The sequence below is a fragment of the Trachurus trachurus genome (assembly GCF_905171665.1).
Source record: "Trachurus trachurus genome assembly, chromosome: 21".
Lineage (NCBI taxonomy): Eukaryota > Metazoa > Chordata > Actinopteri > Carangiformes > Carangidae > Trachurus > Trachurus trachurus.
In genome coordinates, this window is record NC_139899.1 from 30,234,410 (window position 1) to 30,255,922 (window position 21,513).

General features: G+C 41.8%; 1 protein-coding gene across 2 annotated transcripts; it reads right to left on the reverse strand.

Annotated features, from left to right (window-relative positions):
* Positions 1-2,330: 2,330 nt before the first annotated feature.
* Positions 2,331-20,440, reverse strand: slc35a5 (solute carrier family 35 member A5). 2 transcript variants are annotated; one of them, XM_083997054.1, is made up of 10 exons: positions 20,239-20,440; positions 18,092-18,263; positions 17,137-17,235; positions 16,917-17,050; positions 16,693-16,760; positions 15,635-15,823; positions 10,611-10,811; positions 10,287-10,414; positions 7,367-7,635; positions 2,331-3,136 (listed from the first exon to the last, which is right to left on the reverse strand). In XM_083997054.1, the coding sequence occupies exons 2-10, from the start codon at positions 18,216-18,218 to the stop codon at positions 3,071-3,073; spliced, it is 1,281 nt and encodes a 426-aa protein (XP_083853180.1). In that variant the 5' UTR covers positions 18,219-18,263; positions 20,239-20,440; the 3' UTR covers positions 2,331-3,070. The 2 variants fall into 2 exon arrangements, with proteins under 2 accessions (XP_083853180.1, XP_083853179.1); XM_083997053.1 differs by having other exon boundaries at positions 18,092-18,260; positions 20,239-20,439.
* Between the last annotated feature and the right edge of the window lie 1,073 nt (positions 20,441-21,513).

The following is a 21,513-nucleotide window of genomic DNA, read 5'->3' on the forward strand; positions in this document are numbered from 1 at the left end:
ATGCAAAAAGATGGTCCACCCCTGGTTTAAAACGTCTGTTAATGTGTTTAACAGTTCAATAAGTGGAGGATGAAATGATCTGCAAAAGACATAAAGTTAAACATGAAACTCTCTTTTTCAATATTTTAATCAATATCAGTGTATTATTTTAGTTTTCTACAGTTTCAGAGTGAAAAAGGGAAACAAAGCAGTAAGGCAATATTTGTATAGCCCGTTTTTACCAACAGTTTGTCTCAAAGGGCTTCACATGTCATCATAACAACATCCTCTCACATCGACTGAGGAAAAACTCCATGGAAAACCCTCTTAACAGGGAAAAATTGGAGAAACCTCAGGGTGAGCAACAGAGGAGGGATCCCTCACCCAGGACGGACAGTAGGGGTGAGAATCTTTTACTATCTCACGATTAGATTCGATTCTGATTTTTGGGGCTACGATTTTACGATACGATTTTCGATTCAAAACGATTTGATTCCTAATGATTTCTGCTTCAGTCTGTCGGTGAGCAACGGATTCTCATGATCTACTCCAGTCTGCTTTGCAAGACAGAATGACTAAAGTGTCTTTTTCACATTTATTGAGTTTTAAACATTTATCCATGCTTAGATGGAATTGTTGAAACTGTTGGATAAAAGCAATATCACATGTTGCTTAAGTAACACAATTAAAAGTGCCTCTTTATTTAAAAGAAATAGTGCAGTTAAACATGCTGCCTTTTAAATTCTAAGGAGATGGAGGCCGACAGCCAGCACATTTGTTTCATTTTTTAATTTTATATCGATTCTGAATCGTATTAAATGAGAATTGCGATTCTTATGTGAATCGATTTTTTGACACACCCCTACGTACAAAGCAGCAGCAGCAAAAGAACGGGAAACCCAGGAGACTTGAGCTCTCAGAGAACTTTGACCAAGGATCATGCAGGGGGCCCAAACCTTTGCTGAGGGCCCTTTTCCTTTTCTGTCTTTAAACATGGAAAAGATGAAAAATATATATATATATATATATATATATATATATATATATATATATATATATATATATATATATATATATATATTATATAGTTTAAAATGTAAAGGGAATGTGTCATCTGTAGCTTTATGTCTTTTGGAGATCATTTCATCTTCCACTTGATGAACTGTTCACATTAACAGACATTTTAAACCGGGGGGGGGGGGACAAACTTTTGCAAGACACTGTGCAACTGTGTGTGTGTGTGTATGTATGTGTGTATGTGTGTGTGTGTGTGTGTGTGTGTGTGTGTGTGTGTGTGTGTGTGTGTGTGTGTGCTAACCAAGGATGAAGGAGTTAGCTCCTCCTCTCTGCCTTGCAGCCAGCCTTGTGTTTGGCTCTATCATGACCTTCTTTAACCCCCCAACCCTCCCCTTCAGGGCAGCAGGCCTCCGATGTTTTGTAGCACTTAGTGGAAACTTAAAAAAAAAAAAAAAGCGTTGCCGTTGCTTCCACCAATCACAGCTCTTGGATTCCCAGTCAGTGTCTGGTCTGCTGCTGCAGGTGACGTGGTCAGTCCGTCAGCGTCCTGTCCTGTCCTCTTTAGTTTCATGTGTCTGAGTGTTTTTTGCACGTCGTCGTTAACGTTTCTTTACGTTACGTTTCCTAACATTTCCTTCACTCGCCTTTCAGGTCAAATTTACATAATCAACCTACAGTATCAGCACAGACCTTTTTATTTTGTAGATAACGGGGCTGAGATAAGACATAATATGTGTATTTATTGGACATCTGTTTGCATTTGAGGTGCAGTTATTTGAAACGAAGCTGTCACGTCAGTTTTTCTCTTTTGTAAAGTTCCTGTTGCTATACAATGTTCTTATTTATATACTCCTTTTGTTCTATATGAAAAATAAACTTTTGTTTTACTACCAGTGATCGACTTCTGTGGTTATCTGTAGAGCTACATCTCCCCCTAGTGGCCATATGAGAGAACAGCAGGAAATTGAGTTTCCTCAATCTCAAGAGCTACTGAAATCAATAAAGCTCTTTATAGACATAAAACATGTTAAATTAAGGGTTAATATGTATAAAATTATGCACAGGAGTGTAATAATGTGTTTCCTTTTGGGGATCAATATTTGTAAGATTTCACTTGGACTTAAACGTGATATTGATTTAATAAAATTTGGATGATTAAGAAAGAAAACAGGAAACTTCAGGGGAATAAAAACGGTATCTGATTATCTCCTTCATCATCATGGTTCAGTTTTCATTCACACAGTTAATTCTCAGCTACTTATTTCACCTTTACACTACAACACTGTGGTTTTTATATCTTCTTATAGATCGACCCTTCAAAATAAAAGAAGCAGTTCACTTTAAATGTAGTTTATTTCAGAACAAATGTCGTTCATATGAGATAAAAAAAAAAATGTTATTATGGCACAAATAAGAATCTGAATAGAAATAATAACACTTGATAATATTTCACTGTTGGCAGCAAACACAACACACACTCCACTGCAAAATGCAAAAATGCAAAATGCAAAAATAAAGTTCAAGGCCGAGTAAAAGAACCAGTTGTGCTTCTAGTTTCACACCTACGTGGTCTATTGTGTTCGAGTGTGTGAGTGTGTATGTGCTCATGGCTCCAGTTGACATATGAAAAAAAAGTAATGAATTAATTAATAATAATATTAAATGTCGTAGTTATTATTATTATAGAAGCTGCAGTGTGTGGATTCATTCCCATATTCTTGTTCCATTTAACCTCAGAGAATCAACAGGTTTATGTGCCATGTAATATGCAACAGGTAAAAAACAGAGTGAAGCCGAGTTACAATCATTAATCAAACTCATGGATCGATCAGCTGCAGAGGAATAGCTGCTCATAGCGACAGGATTCATCCCGACTGGCCGACGCAGTGAAGTCACACACACACACACACGTCTCAACATACACACGATGAATCAACACTGTTCTTCTGCGGTTACCTGACGAGTCGACACACTGTAGTAATAAATGCTTTTTGACGGACAGAGGCTGTGGCCGTGCTGCGTTCAGGGACACACATAGGGAGTGAGTCTATACTGTAAAGTGCAGTCTGGTCTCCTACAGCGACTCCTCCGACTCGCTGTCGGTGTTGGGCTTCGTCAGCAGCTCCAGCTCTTCACCGTCCTGCAGAAAGGAAACACAGGGAGAGGATCAGAGAGGAGGAAGAGGAGGAGGAGGAGACAAGGTATTTCTCATCTCCATCTCAGTATCATCACCAAACAACAACTTTCGCTGCTTGTTTTTTAAGACGCTGCAGGGCAGGATTTACTGGCCCGGAAACACGCGGGAGGAAATACTTCACATTTTAAAGCTCCACAGACGTTAATTAACCTGCAGCTTTTTAGTTAGAGCTCAAAACACTGTGGGGGTTTTGGGAGGTTTTACAGTTTTTCTCCATTGGTTTGGCTCATTTCTCTAAACAGAAATTACATTCTCAAAACTCTAAGATCGTTTGGCAAAACAGTGTTATAGTTCAGCACAACACCATAGATCATAGGGCTGGGCCGATACGCTTTTGTGCCGATTCGATTCTCTAACGATTTTTGGGTCCCGATTCGATTTAAATTGCGATTCTGATTAAACAAGTATTGCGATTCGATTTTACCAAGTATTGCGATTTTATATTTCAATTATTGTGATTTTCTTTCCTTAAACAAGAGCAGGTTGAACCAAACACCTGACAATACATCATAAGTCATAATTACAAAAAACAATACACACATCACATCAGTTTGTCTGTTGTGTTTGTTTGTTCACATAGATATCTGTGAACAAACAAACACAACAGGCCGGTTTGACTTTGTCGAGTGTAATGGCACAGAATACATGATGGTACAATAAAGATTGGTCGTCCCAAAAAAAAAAAAAAAAAAAAAAAATTAAAGAAAAAAAGAAAAAAATCATTAATATAAAAATCTCTCTCTCAAAACAGTTCACTCATGTGTCAAAACTAAATTACTTTCTCATACAAATTGTCAGTTTCCCCAAAATGCATCGTCCCTTTGGCATCGTGAGCAATGCAAGTCAAAATGTTTAGATGTTTTGTCTCTATGGCAGAGGAGCATTGAAACATCCCTCATGTCCTCCGCTCAGTCTGAGCCCAGTCCTTCATTCACAATAGTTACTGGACTAGTTTTTTTGTCTAGCTAACAGAATACAATTGTGTATAAAACTGAAAAAAATAAAATAAGTAAATAAAAAAACAGGATTTTAGGGTAAGAGTAGCCTATAAGGTTTGACATCACACATTGCACTCCTACTGTCAAGGAAAGGGAACCATTTTTATTCACATGTAAAGTAACTTCCATTCATCAGAGTAAGAAAATGTATACAGCATGATATACTGTAATATCACAGAATGATAAGTAGCCTACAGTCTGTAAATAAATCTATGGTATTCATGGTTTTACGTTCTCGATTAATTTTGACAATTGAACAGACTATTGTGCATGTGATGATTTATAGAATGAAATGAGGCTGACATGTTTTGGAGAGAACGACCATTAGACTGAGAATCAACAATAAGATCTATTCTCTTGGACATGGTGCTAACTGCAGCTATCTGTGCTTAATCATCTGCAAAGATGTACGAAGACATTTGCAATTTGATGAAATGAATGAGAAATACAATTCTGTTGTGAACATTTGCCAAGTGGTTTGGAGGTTTGTCCATGTTGTTGTTTTGAGAATGTAATTTCTGTTTCGAAAAAATGAGCCAAACCAACGGAGAAAAACTGTAAATCTGAACTCTCCAGGTGTGGTGTCTCCTCCTCTGTGTCTCTAACCCTCCTCTCCTCCATGTGCATTTGTTTCCAACAACGAAGCCGGTGAGAAATCAATCCATGGAGCGGTGGATAAGGTTATTTATCATCTACCATGTTACCATGTGTATATCTGTGTAGTCTTATCTGTCATCAACAAGAGATCTAGGACTCTGGAGCTGGAGACAAGGGACACAATTGTTAAAAAAAAAAAAAAATGGTGTTTTATATTAAACTGGGTCTAGAGCCTTGAATAAAAATACCTTGTTATTGTGCACTCACAACAAAGCTATGTAAATCATACACATGTTCACGACTGACTAATCTAACTGAAACACATGTGCAACGTGTGTTATAACAAATAAATTGTGCAATAATAGAGTTGTATGTATTTATATTGAATGAATGTGAATATGCTGTGCTTGGTCATAGTGTTTGTTTTGCTTTTGTACTTCTCTTTCAATGACACCTGGGGGAGGATGGAGATCTCAATTTCTTTGTGCTTGTTGCAAAGACAAGACTTTCTATTCTATTCTATACATGTTTTTAAATTATTTATAAAGTATCTATATACCTTATTATCTCATATCAGTGCCAGTATCAGCAATGCATGATAATCGTGCATACAAGCTGTTAAAATTAATGTTTTTATTGTAAACATAAATAGGTGATAGCCTATCAGTGCCACTGTCAGCATAAACATACCTGTTATCTTAGCTGCGTTCACACCGGACCTTTTGTTTTTAGAACGATCGACGAGTTTACATGTTAAGTCAATGCAAACGAGCGATGGAGCGTTTTTTCGCCTGCATGGGCGAAAAAACGCTGGGGCTCGGAGCAACAGCGACGTCGCTCGAGATGAGAAATCCCAACTCTCCGGCCGTCAGTCGCTCGTCGCTCAGCGCTGATTGGCTGCCGTAATGCCGGTGGTGCCGGTGTAAACAGAGACACATGGCAGTGGGCATGATGTCATCAAAGCGAAAATGCGAGTCTGTGGCTCTGAGACAAACTGACGAGCGTCTGCACCTGAGCGACGGAGCGTTTTTTTCGGAGCGATAGGAGCGTCAGCGACAAAAATAAAAGCTCCGGTGTGAACGCACCTTTACTGAATATAATACTAATACTGAGCAATTGAAATAATTGAGTCACATTTTAATGTTGTTATGTTTTTATGTGATGTACTGTACCTCCGCAGACCTCTGACTTACGTTATCATTTTATGAATAATAGCTTGGTGGGTGTGTGGTTTGACATTTTAATCAGTCAATTTATGGCCAATTCTTTATCTAGTCATTAAAGCAGAAGTAAGCGATATTTTTGTGTTAATATAAGTCTTAAATAGTTATATCTTCCGACAGCAATCACTTACATAGAGTGTTTGGTCTGAAACACGGGTCTCTCAGTCACTCTGCTCTGCTCTGAGCCGAGGAGAAAACTTTCCTTGTATCCTACAAGTTTTATCCAATGAGGAGAGAGAATGGCATGCAGGGCTGTGTGTGCAGCCAAGGGATGCGCCTGAATGTGGTGACGTAGGGACGAGGACTGTTATGGTGCATTCAAGGCAACCCGTAACTCGTGTTTTTTCGACCTGTGAAGTCGTACCAGTTCGATCTGGTACGAGTTCACGGGTCAGAAGTTACGAGTGGCCGTTATAGTGACTTTCACAGGTAAAACAGGTCGGAGAAACACGAGTGGGTTGCCTGAAACGCTACAAAGTCGTAATTTGTGACTTGAAGCTGTAACTTATGGTTTCAAAAGCCTGCGTGGAACGCAGCATTAGCCAAAACGACCGGATCGCTTACTTCTGCTTTAAATGGTTATTTATTGCGACCATCTGTTTACATCTGTATTTAATGTGTTCAGTAGGGAAGTGAACGCCATGTACACGTGTAAACATTTACACGAAATGAAACAGTAAACGTTTAATAAAAATCCCTAAACGATACACGCAATTTTTTATACATACCGTATATAATTTTATACACTGACCCAAATATAAGACAGTGTTTTTTCCGTCGAAAAAAGTCTGAAAAAGACGGGTCGTCTTATATTCGGGGTCTAGATATACATTTTATGTACCTATGCAAATCAGCGGGTGACACCAACCCTACCGTGTACACATTTAAACGGAAAGCATTGCACCGTTTAGTACACATTCACATCCCTAGTGTTCAGTGTTCCTCTCTTATTTGTGTTTTATGTGACTTCTATGTTGGATGCTTTTATGTTTCTCTCTCCTGCACAACAAATAAGCAAATAAAGTTATTGAAGCTGAAGCTGAGGTTGGTTCACATGCAGCAGCTTGGAGATCAGTTCAGTTCAATAACTTCCTCTTATTCTAAATCCAATAAACTGCACTGAGCTGATGAAATTAGTGGTTCGTCCTCAGTTTGAGTCTGAACGTTGTTTTCATAGCGAAGAGTCGAGTTTCCTGCTGCACTGAAGAAAAACCACATTACAGAGGAACGAGAACCAGGTTTGTCTCTGTGTGTGTGTGTGTGTGTGTGTGTGTGTGTGTGTGTGTGTGTGTGTGTGTGTGTGTGTGTGTGTGTGTGTGTGTGTGTGTGTGTGTGTGTGTGTGTTGCTCTCCTACCCCTCGGGACCGCTCGAACACCTCTCCGTTGATGACGCGCAGCTTCTCCTGCTGCAGCGTGTACTCCAGGTCTTTGGGCCGGCTGGCGTTGTAGATGAAGATGGCGAGCAGCACCACGGGCGCCTGCAGGAAGAAGTCCAGCGGCGGCCGGAAGTCGAAGAGGAAGAAGGAGAGCGTGGTGACGAGGACGGTGGTGATCTGCCCCGTCAGCACGTGGAACATGTTGTCTCTGAACTTCAGGATGAACGCCACCGACAGACCCAGAGCCGCTGTGGAAGTACAGACGAGTTCATCAGCACCGGTCGTGTTTAGTGATAGTAATAACTGGATTTATCTTAAAGGGATGGTTCAACATTTTGGCAAATTGGCCCCATTGCCATAATAATCCCTATAGTTTTAGCAGTAGGTTTGTTTCCTTTAATTGTCGGTGCAAGCTATTTTTAGAACGGTGGAGCAGAGCCGTGAGCTGCTCAGAGCTACGCTACGGAGGCTCATGGGATTTTTTGGTTTCCCTCATCAAACTCATCAAATACACAATCCAACAACTCCACAACGCTCTGGTGGACAAGTTGTGACCTGCACATTCACCACGCTATGAGATAATAACACAACGTTACCACACAGAGTTGTTTTAGAGGGAAATTCATGCAAAACAGCTGATGCGCGTTGCCTTCAGGGACAGTTTTACATCAAGCAGTCTCTGTATTTGCCTCTAAAACAACTCTGTGTGGTAACGTTGTGTTATTATCTCATAGCGTGGTGAATGTGCAGGTCACAACTTGTCCACCAGAGCGTTGTGGAGTTGTTGGATTGTGTATTTGATGAGTTTGATGAGGGGAAACCAAGAAATCCCATAATGAGCCTCCGTAGCGTAGCTCTGAGCAGCTCACGGCTCTGCTCCACCGTTCTAAAAACAGCTTGCACCGACAATTAAAGGTAACAAACCTACTGCTATGACTATAGGGATTATGGCAATGGGCCAATTTGCCAAAATGTTGAACTATCCCTTTATAACAGCCTTTTCCCGACAAGTGATCTCGTGCAAACAATGACAGAGCTGCAGAGAAGAACCACAGCTCTGCTCATGTGTTTATCTGAGGCCTGTCTGGGCGTTAACAGCTCGACTCTGTCAGTACCAGTCTGAGGCCCGAGGCTGCTGGTCACAGGAAATCATGAGACTGCAAACTGCAGAGTCAGACCAGGGTTTGGTTCCTCTTTCCCACTTCAAAGCTCCATGTTTTACTCTTGTGCTGTGTTTGATTTTTGATTTGTTGATCTGTCTTTGGTTTTCCTGTACTTGTAGAGAAGGAAATTTTCAATATTTCAAATATCAAGTGGCGAGGACCAAGTTAAAACAAATGTGCATTTCTGTGGTGGGTTTTAAGCTGTGTGATTCATTAACAATCGAAGAGAAAAGTTGTTCAAATATCTTTCGGTTTTAGAGGGTAGATAAGAAAAAGGTGTAGAAAGGTATTGGCTGTGGATTTTATTTTATTTTATTTGTATATTGTTGGCTGTAAACTGGCATTTCATCTGATGTGAGTGTTCTTTTGTTTTAAGAAAGAAGCAGGTATTATAAGTTTTCTTCATCCTGCTCCTTTCCAATCCTAGGACTGTAACAAATTATAAATGAAATGAATCATTTAGACTGACGAACATTTTCATTCCAACAGATTTTAAACACCCAATAGGGAAATCCCTGCACTAGTAACATCTATAGTATATTTGTACATTACTTTTTAAATATTTGTACTCTACTTACTTATTTAATATTTCTCAATTACTCTTTGTATATTACTTTTATCTTTCTTTAAATTGTGTTGTGCTTCATTGCTCAATGACAATAAAAGGAATTGAAGATTGAAGAAGATGTCCCGTTGTAATTATCATATTATCACTATTATTCATTGCACTTTTGATGTTTTTTTTTTTTTTTATCAGGCTAGACCTGCTGCTATAATTTGCATTTTATTAGAAGTTCTGTTAAAAACATATATATATAGGATATTGTGTGCTGTGTGATGTCATGTCTGTGAATGTATCAGGTACTACATTGTCTGTATTTTCAGTTTTATGTGAGTTCTACAGATGGAGAAGTAGCTTCCTGCTAAATCTGGTGACCACATCTCCTCCGTTTTAAATGATTCATGGAAGTGCACATTGTCCTTCAACCCAATAAAATAAAGAGTTTTAAGAACCACAGTCCATCTCAGTGACCGGGTCAGAGCTGAGTGCTTAAGTGCAGGAAAAAACCAAAAGCAAAACATTAGGGGATTTTTTTTTTCTTTTCTTTTTTTGTGCAAATAGCTCCTTTGAGCTCCATTCAGAGAAAGGAGAAGCTGTGGAACAGACCGGATGCTCCAGTCTTTATCCTGAGCTGCAAAACATCTCCTGGTTTTTGCATAATAATTCATACACAGAGGACAGACGGAGGTATGAGTCGTCTTATCTCAGCAGGTGTGTGTAAGCTGCTCCTGATGCATTTCAACAAATCACACATCTTAAAGGAATAGTTCAACATCTTGGCAAATAGGCCCATTGCCATAATCCCTGTAGTCATAGCAGTAGGTTCGTTACCTTTATTAAGCCGCGAGCTGCTCACGCTAGCCTCACGCTACGGAGGCTCATGGGATTTCTTGGTTTCCCTCATCAAACTCATCAAATACTTGTCCACCAGAGCGTTGTGGAGTTGTTGGATTGTGTATTTGATGAGTTTCATGAGGGAAACCAAGAAGTCCCATGAGCCTCCGTATATAGCGTAGCTCTGAGCAGCTCACGGCTCTGCTCCGCCGTTCTAAAAACAGCTTGCACCGACAATTAAAAGTAACGAACCTACTGCTATGACTATAGGGATTATGGCAATGGACCAATTTGCTAACATGTTGAACTATCCCTTTAACGCTGATCCGCTGCCACTCACCGGTGACCAGCACCAGACCCAGGGAGTAGACGTTGTGTCCGTGCAGGAGGCCACAGTGCACGGTGAGGCCTCGCGCCTCGCTGCCCAGCCCGAGCGTCAGGGCGTTGAACACGACACCGAAGACGTACCTGCAGGAACAAGAACACAACATATTTTATTATTTATTATTATTATTGGAGTGATTTGAGTTGTCTCGTTAATTAATATTATTGTTAGCATTGTTTTAATGTGTCCTATTCTTGTTATTCTGTATTGGTGCAGTAAATAAACTAAACTAAACTAAACTAACAGGAAGCACAGAGCTGAAGAATCTCCTCTCCTCACAGTTTACTGTTCTGGATGAAGATGCTCTCCGTGATCTGGTCTCCCTCTTTCAGGATCTTCTCGTTGTAGATGTTGGCCATGGCCGAGATGAAGCACTGGAGCAGCAGCAGGATGTGGCCGACGCCCAGAGACCGCAGCTTCTCCACCACCTTGTCCCTCCAGGCCTGACCCGGCAGCGACGACGCCCACGACTCACTGGCACTGCAGCGAGAGCATCAACATCAACTACAACGTCACTCAGCACCAACATTTTTTTTAGTGTTTTTAATGAATCTATGAGTTGTTTGATCAATTATTACTACAAAAAGTACAAAAAATGCCCATTAAAGGATAATTACCGTTTTTTACATGCTGGACCTTATTTCTAGCATAAAATACGATCATTTCCTCCCCCAGATAACTTTGGTGTCATTACAAGTCGTTCTGATGAAATGAGCTCGCGTATATCCGTATAATGGAGTCTACAGGGCAGCAGAATGCAGCCTCTAAATAACACATTATCTGCAGAGAAACTCCTTCATTTCACCAATATTTAGTTCTGATAGGCTAGTGCTATTCCCCTCTGAGTCCGGGGTTAGCTGTTATCAACATCCGGGGTCTGTAGGTTGACCTACTGACCTCTGACCTGGATGATGTCATCTCCGAGCTGCGGCTTGTTGCTACCGCTAATGCTACGGTTCGTTTCTGCGTGTTTCTGACTTGTCAGAACAAAATGAGCAGCTGGATGAAGTTCAGCTTCCACAGGCTTCCTCCCTGCAACCTGGACTCACTAAAGCTCCGGCTAGTTGAGATAAAAATGGACCCGAATGCCGAAGCGGAATGATCAGAGGTCAGTAGGTCAACCTACAGACCCCGGATGTTGATAACAGCTAACCCCGGACTCAGAGGGGAATAGCACTAGCCTATCAGAACTAAATATTGGTGAAATGAACGAGTTTCTCTGCAGATAATGTGTTATTTAGAGCAGTGGTTCTCAACTGGTGGGTCGGGACCCAAAAGTGGGTCGCGGACAGCTGGTCAAAAAAGTAAATCATATTTAATGCACATCTGATGTTGGACATGTCTTTTATTTTGAAAAATAACTTATTTTGAAAGGCACACAAGACACGTGAACACAGCAGTTGTAATGGTCCTCCTCAGTTTCTTATCATTTGCTCTGAATGCAAAGATATCAGTTTCTTATTAATGTGGCCTGACTGCAGTGAATCTTGTTTTGTGGGTCTTTATTTTGTGCAGTTTGATATTTATTCACTTTTGTGAACATTCAGGGATGCAAACGGGTCAGGACCAAAAAAGAGAGGAATTGTCTGGCCTCACCATTAACAATATCACAGAAAAGTCAATTTCCAGTAGTTCAACCCCAACCAAGTATTGAGTGCATATAGATGGACAGTTTTCAGAAGGCCAACATTTCTAGATTAAAAATGCTTTTAAAAAAAAAAACCATTGCAATATTTTAATTTTGGAGATACTGATTTTTAGGTCTTCACTGATTGTTAGTCATATACTATTAAAATAAACAGAAGAAATAAAGACATGGGATTTAACATCCCATTCAGTGTGTAATGGACATATAGGCCTATATAATGTGTTAGTTTCACTTTAATTGAACACATTCTACATCGCGGAGGCGACGTCTCTCCTTCACCGTAGAAACGGGGCAGAGCTCCGTGGGAGACACCTGCCTGACACAGCAACGGACATGCACGGGGGGAAACGGAATGCACGCGGATACGCGCCGCTTTGGGTAACGAGCGCGCACGTCGCGTCTACATTGGAGGTGAATAGGAAGGCTGTTACCAGTGTAATCAGAGACAACCATGAATGAGTTGTCGCACACACTGAGGTGAGCAGCAGAGCGGCCGCACCGTGACCACGGTCCGCTCCAGCTGCCTGGTGTCCCCATTACGCACCACGCGTCTTTTCAGTCACTTGTCCAAGTTCTCCTTTACTGTTTTTTTTCGAGACAACACTCATTCTCTCTCTCTCTTTTACCGGCGGTGTCAGCTGATGTGCACATCTGCAGCAACCCAAACAAATGCACGTGTTACTGTTGACTGGCTCTATTCCAGCCACGTGATTGGTTCGGCGCGGTGGAAATCTCATTATCATTGGTTATTTGTATTGTCTGCCAAAACATGGATGAATGAAACCTGTCGACCACGTGACGTCTCATATTTCTATCGAGGAAAAGTTATTTCACAATTTATAGACACAACACCGACAAGCACTGAGAGCCGCATGTTGCAGTGACGTTATATAGGCTATAAAAAAAAATAATCCGCAAATAATAAACCGACGAAAAGGTGCAACTTGCCACTTAACTTCTTGTCGATGTATTATTTGCGGGGGCTTTCGGGGGATCTGCTGACGGTGGAGGATCTGGGACTGATTGACTGTGGACCACCACCAGTCTGATCAGGTCCATCACAGCACAGCAGCTGCAGCTCTGCCCCGCTGTCACATGACGCATATCAGCGCAATCTGTTTACATTAAACCGACATCAGGAGAATAATGAGAATTAGCCTATGATTTAAAAAAATATATATTTGTTTCGAATTTTGGCCCCTGGATCATGATTTTTTTGGGCGCATTCTTGGTAAAAAAAAAATCCTCTAAAAAAAAAGACAGTTGGGATGCATAATGTGTCTCATAACAGTATACTGTGCGTCACGTTATCGTCCTCCCCCCCCCCCCCTCTGTACTGAGCTGGCCGGTACTGGGTAGGCTGCAGCGTCCTGCTGATCACCGCGCTGAGGCACCGGCCGGTCTGAGCTGCGTTCATGTGCCGACTTTAAAACTCTCCAGTCAGTGACCTGGTGGCGGCTGTTTTGGTCGTCAGCATTTTATCCACGCAGCGACCGTCCACGGCTTAGTGGTGTTTTATTCTAGGGGTCGGTGGTGGCTGTGAGACAGCAGCGGCTCCACGGTGAGAGGGGGGGGGGGCAGCTTCTGCTCACCTGACTCTGCAGCTTCTTCATTAAATCCAAACAAACAGTCCGACACAGCGACGCTCTGCTCCTCTTTGACTAAAGTCTCTGTAGCTCATCAGCCCGGAACTCGCCGTCATGGATCAGAAGCGACGGCGGCGTTTGGCCTCAGTGTCTCGGACTTCCAGAGCAGCTACAGCAGCGTTGTGACCTCAACCATGGTTGGTGAGAGCAGAAATGTTGTTGTAGGCCTGTGCATATTCTCATTTGTCCAGGTCATAGTATTTCAAAGGAGGTTAAATCGAAAGCAACTGGACTTATACTGAGTCTCCACACCAGATAGTTGGTCCAGTCCCAGCCTGGTCAGATGCTACATGAACTGATGAAGCCTCATGGATGAAGGTGAAACGTCTTCCTAGACAAATAACTAAGTCCAGTTGAACCTCCTTTGAAAAAAAAAAAAAAAAGTTGTTGGGGGCTCGTGAATTTTTTTTGAAACGAGTGAAAACGAGCGATAAATCGCATTTCTCGCGTATCTCGCGTTTGGTTGCGCGTAAAAGCTCGCGCGAAAAAAAAGCGTTCCTCGTGTTTGTGTGGGAAGCCCCTGTGGGTCTTCCCACCAAACACGATGAAATAGACGAAGACGCGAGGGTCCCGTCGCCATAAAAGAATCGCGTGTATTGCGTCGCAAAAAAAAAAAGTCGCGTATACCGCGTCTCGCGCCTAATCGCGTCTTTGCGTCACGGCCTTTTACACCGCGGACGTAACGAATAAACGGTGACGGTGTGAACGAACAAGATAGAACAGGACCAGACGTGCGTTGTTTCCTCTTTTCACCTACAGCTCCACTCTCCCTTACTTACACGAACTAGCCTACTGTTATTGTTGAGGCCAGAGAATTGTGGGATTTGTAGTTTTGGACCAATCGCAGGTTGTGCTCTTTCTTTTTTGTGATTTTCCCGGTTCACACGTCTTTTTTTTTTTTTAGGGGCAAATGCGAGTGAAATGCTCGCCCATGGTGGGCATAAGAACATTTAAGACCTGTCTAAAATTATTTAAGACTTGAACACAATAATTCAACAAATTTAAGACATTTTAAGGCCTAAAAGTGTGTAATGGACATAGCCTATATAATGTGTTAGTTTCACTTTAATTGAACACATTCTACATCGCGGAGGCGACGTCTCTCCTTCACCTCTGAAACGGGGCAGAGCTCCGTGGGAGACACCTGCCTGACACAGTAATGTACGTACCGACTGCACGCGGATACGCGCCGCTTTGGGTAACGAGCGCGCACGTCGCGCGTCAACATTGGAGGTCGGCAGTTATCAGTATGATCAGAAACCATGAATGAGTTCGCCTCAGTTTCACGTGATTGTCACTGTCAGCCTGTTAGAAAAACATTTTACTGACCCCAGCTGAGACGCTGAGACCCCCCCCCCCCCCCCCCCCCCCCTCAAAACAAAAACTCTTCGGATCTGAATGATTCACACAAGTCACCTAATTGGTCATGAAAAAAGCGAGTTTCGCTTTTCGGCGCGCTGTTTGCATCCCTGGAACATGCTCTGAATGCAGAGATGCATTAGAAGTCAAATATATCATTTTGTGCAGTTTGATATTTCTTTATTCACTTCTGTACATGCAGTTGTCATGGTCCTCCTCAGTTTCATTCATGTGCTCTGAAATGCACTTTGCTCAATAAAGAGCAAAATGAGTTTTTAAAGGCTTTAAAAAAAAAATCTTGGTTTGAATTCTATAAAAGTGGGTCGCAACTTAATGACCATGGGAAAATGTGGGTCCCAGAGTGAGACTAGTTGAGAACCCCTGATTTAGAGGCTGCATTGCATGCCCCGTGTTCTCGCATAATCCGGATATACGCGCCTCTCGGCTGGAGCTCATTTCATCAGAACGACTTGTAATGACACCAAAGTTATCTGGGTGAGGAAATGATCATATTTTATGCTAGAAATAAGGTCCAGGTTGTAAAAAATGGTAATTATCCGTTAAATTCCCCAGACTTCATATGACCATCTCTTCCTTCAATCTGCTGAGGGAACTCTTTTTTCCATCTGTCCCTGAACTCATCACGTCACCTGCTGTTCCTCATCTGCTCCAGCAGCGTCGTGTAGAGCAGACAGGCGTTGGAGGGGGTGGACAGCGGGTTGGCATGGAGACCCGGCACGGCGATGGATTTCTGGCTGCTTCCCGATCCCGTCGTCAAGGAAACGATGGACAGGAAGAGGACGACCAGCGCCGCCCACTGAACCCAGGACAGACGCCTCCTGGAGGAGGAGGAGGAGAGAAACAGAGTGGTAACGCTTTACAATAAGGTTCACACAGAGAGAGTAGTTACTGAGGAACTAATGAGGAACTAATGAGTAGTTACTGAGAAACTAATGAGTAGTTACTGAGGAACTAATGAGGAACTAATGAGTAGTTACTGAGGAACTAATGAGGAACTAATGAGTAGTTACTGAGGAACTAAGGTACATAAAATAAGAGTAGTTACTAAGGAACTAATGAGTAGTTACTGAGGAACTAATGAGTAGTTACTGAGGAACTAATAAGGAACTAATGAGTAGTCTCACTTTACTTAAAGGGACAACGAGGAGTTTTGGAAAAGCGAAGCGTTTTCACACTACATTTATGAGCCTCCGCGCGCACCGTACATTTCTTTGACCCGGCGCAAGACGGACTCATGTTTTCATTCATCAAAAATTAAAGTCAGAGGTTCAAAGAGGTTCACATACCATCGTAGTTCCGACCATAAACGGCGATTCTGCGGCGTTATTCTCATAACTCGCCATGAAGGAAACGCTGGTCGGCTCGACCAGCATCTCCGCCACCACTAATAATAACAAAATAACGATAGAGACAGATCGATATATTTAGCGAAAATGGAGCCATTAACAAGTGTGAGTAGCGGAGATTCATCCACATTAACGTGAGACTTTTTTATAACCGAATAGAAACTCCTCGTTGTCCCTTTAAGGGTACACAAAAAGGGTTACTAATAATTAAGTAATAGTTACATCATTAGTTCCTCATTAGTTCCTCAGTAACTAACTCAAGTTTTTCTCTTTTATTCGTTTAACCATTTAATAAATATTCAAGAACAGAACAGTGCAGAGATTTTAGAGGATCTACCTACTTCAAAACTATTCTGAAGAGCACGGCCGTGGTCAGGATGACAAAGTTGGAGAACAGCACCGCCATGGCCTGGAGCCAAGATGGAGGACAGGACAGAGACACGTAGACACATCAACAGCAAAACACAACTAACTGAATGTTTTCCAGAGCTTTGCATGTTCATGGGAGCCGAGAAGGTGTAAATTTTAATGCACAAAATGTCCTAAAGGAGGAACAGTCACTCACAGGCTGCAGGTAGGTCATCACGTAGAAGATGATGAGGTTGTCCAGGAAGTAGAGGAAGGCAGGGACGGCCCACTTCAGGGAGCTGAGGAAGGAGGCGCTGGAGGAGCAGGCCAGGTCTCTGCAGGACCGACCCTCTGGAGCAACCACAGGAAAAGAGTTAAACCAAAAATATAAAACAAACACACACACACAACTCATCAATAATTCAACAGCTGTTCACCTCGGACTATGACCCTGATTGACATAACCAGGCAGAAGAGCAGTTTGAGCGCCTCAGCCAGGAGGTTGACCGACGCAGGGAGGAAGTCATACTTGTTCTCTACAAAATAAAAGACACACAGTCAGTGATAAAAACAAAAAAACTAAACTAAACATTAAAACATCCAAAGGGAGGGGTGCTCTTGCGCTTCAGCCAAATCAGTAAATCGGTGCTCTCAGACCAGGAAGTAGTAGCACCACCCATGTTGTGTATTGTCTTAAATGTCCATGTGGGAAGGAAGCCAGAATAGCCGATACATAAGGCTGCTATCCGCAATAACAACATGGACTACGCGATAACAAGCCATTATGCGACGGCTAATCATGGCTCTTCTGCTTCTCTCTGTTTCTGTGCCATCGAAAAAATCTCTCCCTCACAGAGAGGAGGTGATATGATCAACAAACTCCTCAGAAGAGAAGCCTACTGGATTTACACACTAAACTCCGTCGAACCACATGGACTCGATGAAGAACTGAATTTATCATGTTTCCTGTAATATTGGATTGTTGCCATACGTGTTCTGCACTGATGATTATTTGTTCCAAGAAATTTTTGTGTAATTTTTATGTGTTTATATTATTCCTTGTGGGTGGGCCTGATTTGCCCTTATCTTGTATTTGCCCACACCTTGTCTGTTGAGTGCGAGAACAGGATTGGCTGACTCTGCACCAATGAGATGAATGAACCTCAGGTTACTACTATTTAACCAGCACTGTCATCCTCAGTTCTGCTTACTCTGATGAAGACGCACACTGGCGTCGAAACGTTAGTTGTTGTGCACCTTTATTAAATATATCTGCATGTTATCGAGTGCTCCAGTCTTTGTTCATTTGGGTTCAGTCCCTGCGAAGTGACGCACTTGACTCTAAAACATTAAAACAGTTAAAAAAAACATGTCAGTGATCATCATCATCACCGGCGTTGGCAGAGAATTTGAGCAGCAGGATGCGACTGGTCCCCAGAGTGACGAAGCCCAGGCCGAGGGCCAGGGTGTAGGCCGAGGAGCGGGAGCACAGTCTGGGGCAGGACTGGCAGCACCGCATGGTGCAGCTGCAGGTGGAGGGTGAAGGGGAATGCAGTCAAACCTGCTGAAGCAACACACACACACACACACACACACACACACAAAGCTGGTATCAGTCCGGCCTATTGTTTCAGGTTCGGAAGTAAATACTACTGGTCAAAATGTACACCGTTACAAGTAAAAGTAGCTCAGTCGACATGTTACTCGAGTAAGAGTAAAAAAGTACTTGCTTTTAAAGGTACTTTAAGTAAAAGTAAGAGTAAGAGTAAATTTCTTATTTTTCACATCAATGAATTACTATAATTTTTTCTAAATGAATGTAAGGAGCTTTTAACTCTTGTTTCTGAGAATTAACTCTTTGAAACCAGCTGCATTGATGTTCTGCTTTTAGAACCACAATGTTCTATAAAGCTGCAGAAACACCTATAAAAACAAATTAAATGAATGGGATCATAGTGGACAGCAATTATTGTCATTTTCACGTTTTGTCCAATAGTATTTTAGAAAAAAAAGAAAAGAAATAAAAGTAACCAGTACTTTTCAGCCTTCCTAGAAATTAACTCGAGTAAAAGTAAAAATATTTGTCTTGGAAATGTATTCAAGTAAGAGTAATAAGTAGCCTACCTATAGAAATCTAATACTCAAGTAAATTTACTCCGTTACTGTCCACCACTGTTTCCAAGGTCTTGGTTTTGTCTCGGATTTTCTCTCCAGACCACAGCTGCAGTGACATCTTTCTTTCTTTTTTTTCTTTTTTTTTAACTACAAATGTCTCTGTCACTGTGTCTCACTTTGGTTTCTCTGATGTAATTCAATAAGTTCTAGATAATTCAAATAGTTGTAGGCCACTAAAGTATCTGCTTAAGCCTGTGAATATTCTCATTCATCCAGGTCAGAGTTATCTCAAGGAAATTTAAACCGAAAGCAACTGGACTTGGTTATTTGTCTGGGAAGACGTTTCACTTCTCATCCAAGAGGCTTCATCAGTTCATGTACGTGTTCTTCTGTTCAATACAAACTTTGTTCACATTAAATATGGTTTAGATTTTAGATCAAATCATCTTTTCTGTATTAGCTGAGGAGGAATAATGTAAATATCAAGACACATGATTATTATTATTATGAGGACTGGGACTGAATGATCTCACATTGGTTTGGGCTTGGTATTGTCTCGGTCTCGTGGGTCAGCTGGTCTTGACCTGACCACAACACTAACAACAGGGTTAAATATAATACAGACTTGGATCATGATGAATGAGCCGTGGAGAGAGATTTTATGTAAAAGGATAATCAGTCAATTACTCCAGAAAATCCTGATCACAGGGTTTGAATTCTTAACATTGTTATGAAGGCCGAGACTCTGATCTGACTCTGGTTTCCACTGTTACTGACTGACTGCACTAGCTACTATATCAACTAGGCTATATGTTGAAAACTAAGACGTTTTCTCTTTAATTCTGACATTTCAAGACTCAAAAACGTGATTGTCAGAACAGGTTGTTTGTTTCTGAGCTATTTAACCATGAATATAAACGCCTCTACACTGACGTTATATCAAAGTGAGGATTAAAAACATGCAATGCATTTAAAAACATGGCAGCATATGAACATGCAGCGGTTAATAAGATCCAAAGCGTCTGAAAACATAAAGGAAACACGTAAATAAATGCAATAACGTGAAACAATAGTTTACATTGCTGTTATTTAAAGGGGTAAACAGAGAATATGAAAACTGAAAGTAAACCATAGCTGCAGCCGCGCGGGTCTGTTCATCCTCTGTCGGTTGTTGTAACAAATGAACAATAATCACCTCCACATATTAGATTGAACAGATTAGATTATGTGTTTACTCTGCGAGTTAAAGAGGAACAGGAGCAGTGTGTGTGTGGGTGAGTCTGTCTGTGTGTGTGTGTGTGGCGAGATAGCGTCGCCTGGTTGGTCTATAGCTAAACAGCTGCAGCGACAACAACACACTTCCTGTTCTGTTATCCATCCAGATGTTATAATGTTAGTTAGTGGTATAAAACATCTGTACTCACGGGTTGTTCCGCTGTTCTCCGGCGGCTCATCGCAGCAGCAGCAGCAGCATCGTAGTCAACAACAGACACACAACCAGACAACAGACCAACCAGGCGCTTCCGGGTTCATCCGCGCACGCGTATTGACGCAGAACAGCCAGGTGTCGCGCTGACGTCATCCCACACACGTCCTCACAGCATGATTGGCTTCAGGCTGTCTGTGTGATCTCACCTGTGTATCATCATCATCATCATCAACCACGGTCTGGTATGTTTCTGTCATTTCTGTTTTTTAGTTTTTACACTCACGCACTTTAGTTCAGTGACGTAGCAGGCTTAATACGCTTAATACACACGCAGGGGCGGGGCTAAAAGGGGGAGCAGGGGTGCCCAGGCCCCGCCCACCCCTTCAACTAGTCAGGAGGAGGAGGTTTGTTAAAGTCAAGTGTAACCGAAGTCTCTGTATGAAGAGACAGGAAAAAGAGACACAACATGGCAGCAAAGAGACAAAATAACAACAAAGAAAAGCTAAATAGTTTGTATAATGACAGAACACAATCATATTGAGGCACAAAACAACTATATGTACACAATGAACTTAAAGAGACTCTAAACACTTCAAAATGGCAACAAGGAGAAGCAAAAGAATGGCAAAATGATGCACAACAATAATATCAAGACATAAAACAATCGATCAATCAATCAACTTTAGCACATTTAAAAAACACACAGGGGTAGCCAAAGTGCTGTAGTGAAACATAAAAATACATTTCAAAATTAAACCAACACTAAGGAACTTTTCAACCTTCATATAATATTTTCATAACTTCTGTGATGGTACATCGACTTACAACAGGTTGAATGACACCTCTGTCATGGCCTGAGGGGGTCTGTATCATTATGGTCTGTATGGCCTTCACTGGCACTAAGCAACTTTGAGGAGCATGGTAGGACACCGGCTCTCACCTAAGTTTCACTTTCACTTTTGTGAGTCACGACGAGGAGGGAGCAGGCAATGCAGCACCTTTCCGTCGGATTGTGTATGTGTGTTTACTGTGAAATGATCCGCTGGTAACAGAAACTTAGTTTGGACGTCTTCTGTTAATTTCCATGCACTGGGAGATCAGGATGTTTACGGTGCTACACGCTGGTGCTCATGGGAAATGGAGTCTTCCTGCAGGCAAAACACTACCGCTTTGGGCCACTGGCGCCGCCAAACTCAACCAAAACTGAAAGTTCTTTAGTACTGCTTTATGTAAAAAGCATAAAAACACAAGCATAAAAATCGCTTATAAA